The following is a 6000-nucleotide window of genomic DNA, read 5'->3' as shown; positions in this document are numbered from 1 at the left end:
GTGAGAGAGAGAGTGTGAGAAAGAGTGAGAGAGAGAGAAAGAGAGAAAGTGAGAGAAGGAGGAAGTGGAGTTATATTGCAGTACATCTACAACCTGCCTGACTGTGCTTGTTGTAACAATAAAATTGAAACTATATTACAAATAATAATCATAATCAGTTCGTATTAATTGTTAATTGTTAATATAATTATGTTTGGAAGTTCCTGACACCCTCCATTGAGCATTTTGAAACTAAGTGAATGGAAGTGAAATGTCTGTAACAGTTTACTACATTGTAACAACTTAATAAATGCTTTCAATAGTTTTTATTAACAGCCATTCTGTTATGTCTATGATGCTAGTCCATGGGTTCAAAATGGAAGTGTATTTATGGTGTCATTTATTTCAATTCAATTTCAAATATTTTTGCGAATGCTAGTTCCCTTTATGTATTCTATATTGTGATATCTTTGCACTCTGATGTTTGTTAGAATCTGGGAGCTGACATGATTCAAAGACACACTGCAAAAAAAAAAGAATATAAGTCATCTTAGCAAGTGAAAATATCTTGAATATAGCCAAATTTATCTAGATTTCTTTTTATAATACTACAATAAAAACCAAATATAAGATTATTAAACCTACTTCTGGACATTCTTACTCATTTCATGCTTGTAGTTTTCTTATTCTATTGGCAGATTTTGCTTCTTTCTACAAATAAAAGCTTAATGAGTAAAATCATCCATCAATAATAAGATAGTAAGAAATACTGGATAAATGTGAATATATTCCATTTGCTAAGATGTAATTTTTTACAGTGCAGTCATGACAATAGCAGTCAATATGAGGTATTAAAATAAAAATAAAAGGGACAAACAAACACAAACGGTTCATTTAGAGTAGCACCTTTGTAGAAGGGTCTGCCTGTGACGATGTCGCCTCTGTTGGCGAAGCCTGGGCCTCGAGGGCAGATGCTCTTATACTCTGGGGTGCCGGGTTTAGGGCAGGCCTCGCAGTCTGCACCCCATGCTTCACCCACGGAACAGCAGCACATGTCCAAACGGTAACGGCCCGGTAACGGCTCACCACATTCATCCTCGTCCCACTTCAGATAACACTGCTCACTGCGGATATCTGGACATACCCACACAAACAGATCACAATTCTGTATATCGCTATGGACCTTAAGCCGCAGCTAGAAAAAAAAGGAATAAAATATAAACCGGTATTCTCACCGACGCAGGTGCGTCCGCCCTCGTCCAGTGTGAGCCCCTCGGCGCATTCACAACGGAATGAGCCGTGCGTATTCACGCAGCGTCCGTTAGCGCACACACCCGGGAAGACCTCGCACTCATTAATGTCTGACACAAGGACAGAGACAGAGCCTCATTCAGCTGATAGAGACTTTTTGTGTATGTTCAACTGGGAGTGTGTTTGTGTCTAAGTAATATGCTTGCAAGGACTGTATGTGTTCAAGATATCAAGATATCGTACCTTCACACACAAGTCCCTTCCTCCGAGTGAGACCACGAGGGCAGTGAGGGTCTGCAGAAGAAGAAACAATTGTTATTAAGTCTGCGCTGAACAACATTGTGTTCTCATGTGTATGTGCTGTTTTTGGTTTTATATCAGGACTGCAAGTTAGTTGTAAAACGTCATGCAGAACTCAAGCGGATTGGAGAGAAATTTAAATAACTTGTTCTCATTTTTGGTTACTGTTTATGGCGTCATTTAATTGCAGGAAAAGACCTACTGAGCAACACAAACAAACCGGCGTGATTTTACAGTTCTGTTATATGTTTCTCTCTGCATGTGTGTGTACGGTATATCTGTGTGTGTGTGTATAAACGTGTACTCACTTGCTTCACATAATTCACATGGACTTCCCCATGCTGCGCCCAGCGTGGAGCAGCACTCCGATTTGAGCGTGGCTCCGTTGATGTTCACCTCACAGTGGCCATCTTGGGCATGGAGCCAGCAAGTACCTTTCATACTCTCTGTATGAGAAAGAGACTGAAGTGAGAGTCTGAGAATGTATGTATATATGTGACTGTGTAGAGCTGCTCTTATTGTAAACAGGTTTTGTTATTTGCTGAAGAATATTGTATAATAAATAACAAGTCAATAATCGCTCATTCACAGGTACTGGCATAATCGAATAATAATAATAACCAATACTAACACAGAAAAACAGAATTGTTGATAAGGTGAGGTTTACTGTAAGGAGATGTTTATTTAACATTTATGGAAGGTGTCTCCTGCACTTCGTAATGATCAATAAGTTTTCTGACACAGGAATGTCTTTGCGACAGAAGAGATTGTGCTAACTTGTTTTCGTGGACATTCCACAACATCCTCATATGTAATTATAAATGGACAAAAAGCATGCTGTGTCCTTCATTAGTAAATTAAACATTGTAATTGTGGGCAAATTGCTAAGGTATAAGAGGAATAAAACACTTATTCGGGTGGCATATGGTCAGGCTACCACCCTGTCGTGGATTATTTTCCTATAACCGCACTCCCCCATGTGTTTTATTCCTTAGATGTAACTGAAGAAACCCCAGCTACTTGAAAATGTTTGACTGGCAGTGTAATTCGACATAATTTATGAGAAATAGTTTATACATAATTCAACATATTGTATATAAGCAGTATCAGTAACTAATGCGACCTGATTGGTCAGGCGATGCTTTTCTAAAAATCTTTCAACCTTTAAACGCGGGTTCTTTGTAAAAGATTTGCTGGGGGTTGAGGAAAAAAATCTCTAGTATGAGCATAATGCTTCGGAAACCCAAAAGCGTTCTTACCCACGCAGATGTTGTTGGAGTCTAGCCTGCTGCCATGAGAGCACTCGCAGGTGAAGGAGCCGGCAATGTTCCGGCAGATTCCGTTGATGCAGGGGCTAGACTCACACTCGTTAATATCTGGAATACAGAGAAACGGTCAAACACTAAGACTGCGTTTGTCTGTCTGGATAAAGGAGGCATGGAAAATTGTGGATCTGGCACATAGAACCCCAGACAAAGTCAAAGATTGGACATATCTTGAAAAATAGAAAAGTTATCTAATATTTCTCATTATAAGGCCATTATACAGTATTACAATATGACACCATTAAGCCTATTTACTTGTTTCTAGAAATAAATACCTGACATAATTAAAATGATCTGCCTAGAGTACAAGATCATTTCAAGCATGGATTTAGTAAAAATATCTAAAAATAGGAGTAATAATCTTACATTTGTTTAAATAGAATTATTAGTTGAATTTGCCTATAGTTAACATTTTCTTCTTGCTAAGATACAATTGATTTGTGGTGAGCACTTAGGGCTGGGCAATATGATGATATAATACTGATAGCACGATATGATATTCTGAGATATCATGAGTATCGCCCATCCCTACTAGTACTCTACTTCAAGCATTTTAAGGAGTCAGGAAGCACGTCACTTCATACTAGCTCTATGACAGCCATGTCTGCATTTTATCATTGTGTCCAACTCCAGTAAACGGTGTGGCTGCGTCTCAGGTGGTAGAGCGGGTTGTCCACTAATCATAGGGTTGGCGGTTCGATTCCCAGCCCACATGACTCCACATACCGAAGTGTGCTTGGGCAAGACAATGAACCTCAAGCTGCTCCCGATGGCATGTTAGCGCCTTGCATGGCAGCTCTGCTACCGTGTGGGTGTGTGCATGTGTGTGTGAAAGGGTGAATGAGACACAGTGTAAAGTGCTTTGGATAAAAGCGCTATATAAGTGCAGACCATCTACCATTTAAACTATATTACTGTTGGCACTTCTTCCAAACTTTAATTAGACTGTTGTTGCATTATCAGCTGATAGACACCAGTGCATCATCATAAAAAGATGCTCTCTGATGCACAAGTAGAAAAAAAGCCAAGTGATAAGCAAGCAATAGTGACAACGACAAATTAAAACCATTAAATGATTGATAAAGGGAGGGTTGATAAACCCCCCCTTAATGACATTTTGAAGGACGCTTGTGTTACATTTGTAACCATTTCACTGGTTACAGGGTTGCAGGTCTACACAAGCAGGCTGGGTTGTAAAAAACAGTGAGGTTGTGAAAAAAAGGGAAAAGTCACCTTCACATGTCTCTGAGTCAGCTTTGAAGATGAAACCTTTGGGGCAGGAGCAGGCATAGCTACCAGGCGTATTCCTGCACTGACCGTTATCACACAGCAGCCGGTTCACCAGACACTCGTCCACGTCTGGAACATACAGAAATCCACCAATGAATATCAATGAGCAGGAAAAAAGCCTTAGCACCTTAGAGTGTCGACATTTCATAATAGGAATAAATGTTTTCATTCAGAAGTGGTGTGCCTAATTGGAGTGGTCTGACAGTGCTAGTAAGAAAAAGCTGCATGTCAGAATGTGTATGTATGTAGTGTGTAAGCAATCTTATCCGGAAAGGGCCGGTGTGGGTGCAGGTTTTCATTCCAACCAAGCAGGAGGCATACCCGATCCCACCTGTTTAATCATTTGATCGTGGCTTTCAATAGATTCAGGTGTGGGTTCTGCTTGGTAGGAATGAAAACCTGTACCCACACTGGCCCTTTCCGGATAAGATTGGACACCCCCCCTGTACAGTATATTGTAAGGGTAAAGCTTGTAAAATATAAAAACGTATGTATTGTTGTCACACATGATTTTAAGGAGATGCCAGTGATCCTGACCCCTTCTGCTCTCCGGACCTGCCTGATCCATTATGATGCCCTACCTCTGGATGGAGCTCTCATTAACTGGAGGCTACAGCCTGGAGATTGCTTAGGATAGTACCACTTGAAGTACCAGGGAAATGGTTTTGGAACTCAATTCCACATGGACATTCTCACTGTGGTTGCTGGGACTACGGTTGCTACTATTACCTTGAGACTGCAATTACCACATGCAGTTTTGCACTTGGGTCTCCTTTAGTGAACAGTGGACTAGTTCAACAAACAGACTTCATATGAAAACCATTATGAACTTTCTTTTATTTTCACACTATCCATTGTTACCCAGATGAGTCTGGTTCCTCTCAAGGTTTCTTCCTCATATCATCTTACGGAGTTTTTCCTCACCAGCGTCGCCACCGGCTTGCTCAGTAGGGATAAATTCACACACTTAAAATCTGTGTCCTGTGTTTATATATTTCTGTAAAGCTGCTTTGAGACAATGTTCATTGTTAAAAGCGCTATACAAATAAAACTGAATTGAAAAGTCGAGTGTTCGTGTTTTGACACGAGAAAAAACCACGGAACCACGACAATCAAGAAGAACTGAAGAAGAAATCTGCTGCTGGTCTGGATCATGAATAGATGACACCATCACAGGTCATAAAAAGTTTCTCCCAAAACAGTGATAGAAATATAAAGCTAGATATGCGTTAATCATCGAATCATCATCTGATCACATGGTGTGCTGATTCCACAAAGGCCAGTTTTCACACCCTGTGTTTAAAGGAGTAGCTGTATGAACACATGTTAATACATTTTCTCATTTAAACATGATGAGTTAGAGTTGAGTAAAATGACGGAAATGGAACTCATTTCAGCACAGACGTCCTGTAGCGCTGATAGCCGGACAGGCGTGATCACTCACCCACGCAGTTCTTGCCACTAGAGTCAGGCTCCCAGCCGAAGTCGCAGATGCAGCGGTAGCTCCCACGCAGGTTCTCACACACCCCGTTTTTGCAGATGTCTGGGTTCAAACCGCACTCGTTGATGTCTGAGAAGCAACAGATGCGTGAAATTTAAAAAATTTAGAAAGTGTATAGTCTGTGGACATTGCATTCATTACACTTTTTTTTTGACAAAAAATTTCTACAAGGTATGACAGTTGTTTTTCATCAACGATTAATGAATGACCTGGATGTTTATCAGGAATTACCAGGTAGCTACTAGCAAGAAAAAAGGTAGATTAAAGATTGCCATTAATGCTGTGATTTACTAGTGATGTACTACTGTGGATCACTATGTGCTTTTTAAACATAACATGAAGCGTGACGGTAAA

General features: G+C 40.2%; 1 protein-coding gene across 1 annotated transcript in view; it reads right to left on the bottom strand.

Moving 5' to 3' along the window:
• The window catches only part of fbn2b (fibrillin 2b), an 83905-nt gene that overhangs the window by 32994 nt on the left and 44911 nt on the right, over positions 1-6000 (bottom strand). The window contains exons 18-24 of the mRNA XM_017478483.3: positions 5590-5715; positions 4089-4214; positions 2790-2906; positions 1839-1976; positions 1474-1524; positions 1215-1340; positions 886-1113 (exon numbers count right to left, since the gene is read on the bottom strand). Coding sequence (XP_017333972.1) covers positions 886-1113; positions 1215-1340; positions 1474-1524; positions 1839-1976; positions 2790-2906; positions 4089-4214; positions 5590-5715 — 912 coding nt within the window. The remainder of the gene's footprint in view (positions 1-885; positions 1114-1214; positions 1341-1473; positions 1525-1838; positions 1977-2789; positions 2907-4088; positions 4215-5589; positions 5716-6000) is intronic.

The sequence above is a fragment of the Ictalurus punctatus genome, chromosome 10 (genome assembly GCF_001660625.3).
Source record: "Ictalurus punctatus breed USDA103 chromosome 10, Coco_2.0, whole genome shotgun sequence".
Classification (NCBI taxonomy): domain Eukaryota; kingdom Metazoa; phylum Chordata; class Actinopteri; order Siluriformes; family Ictaluridae; genus Ictalurus; species Ictalurus punctatus.
The sequence above is the reverse complement of the archived record's forward strand: the minus strand, read 5'-3'. Positions and strand labels throughout refer to the sequence as shown.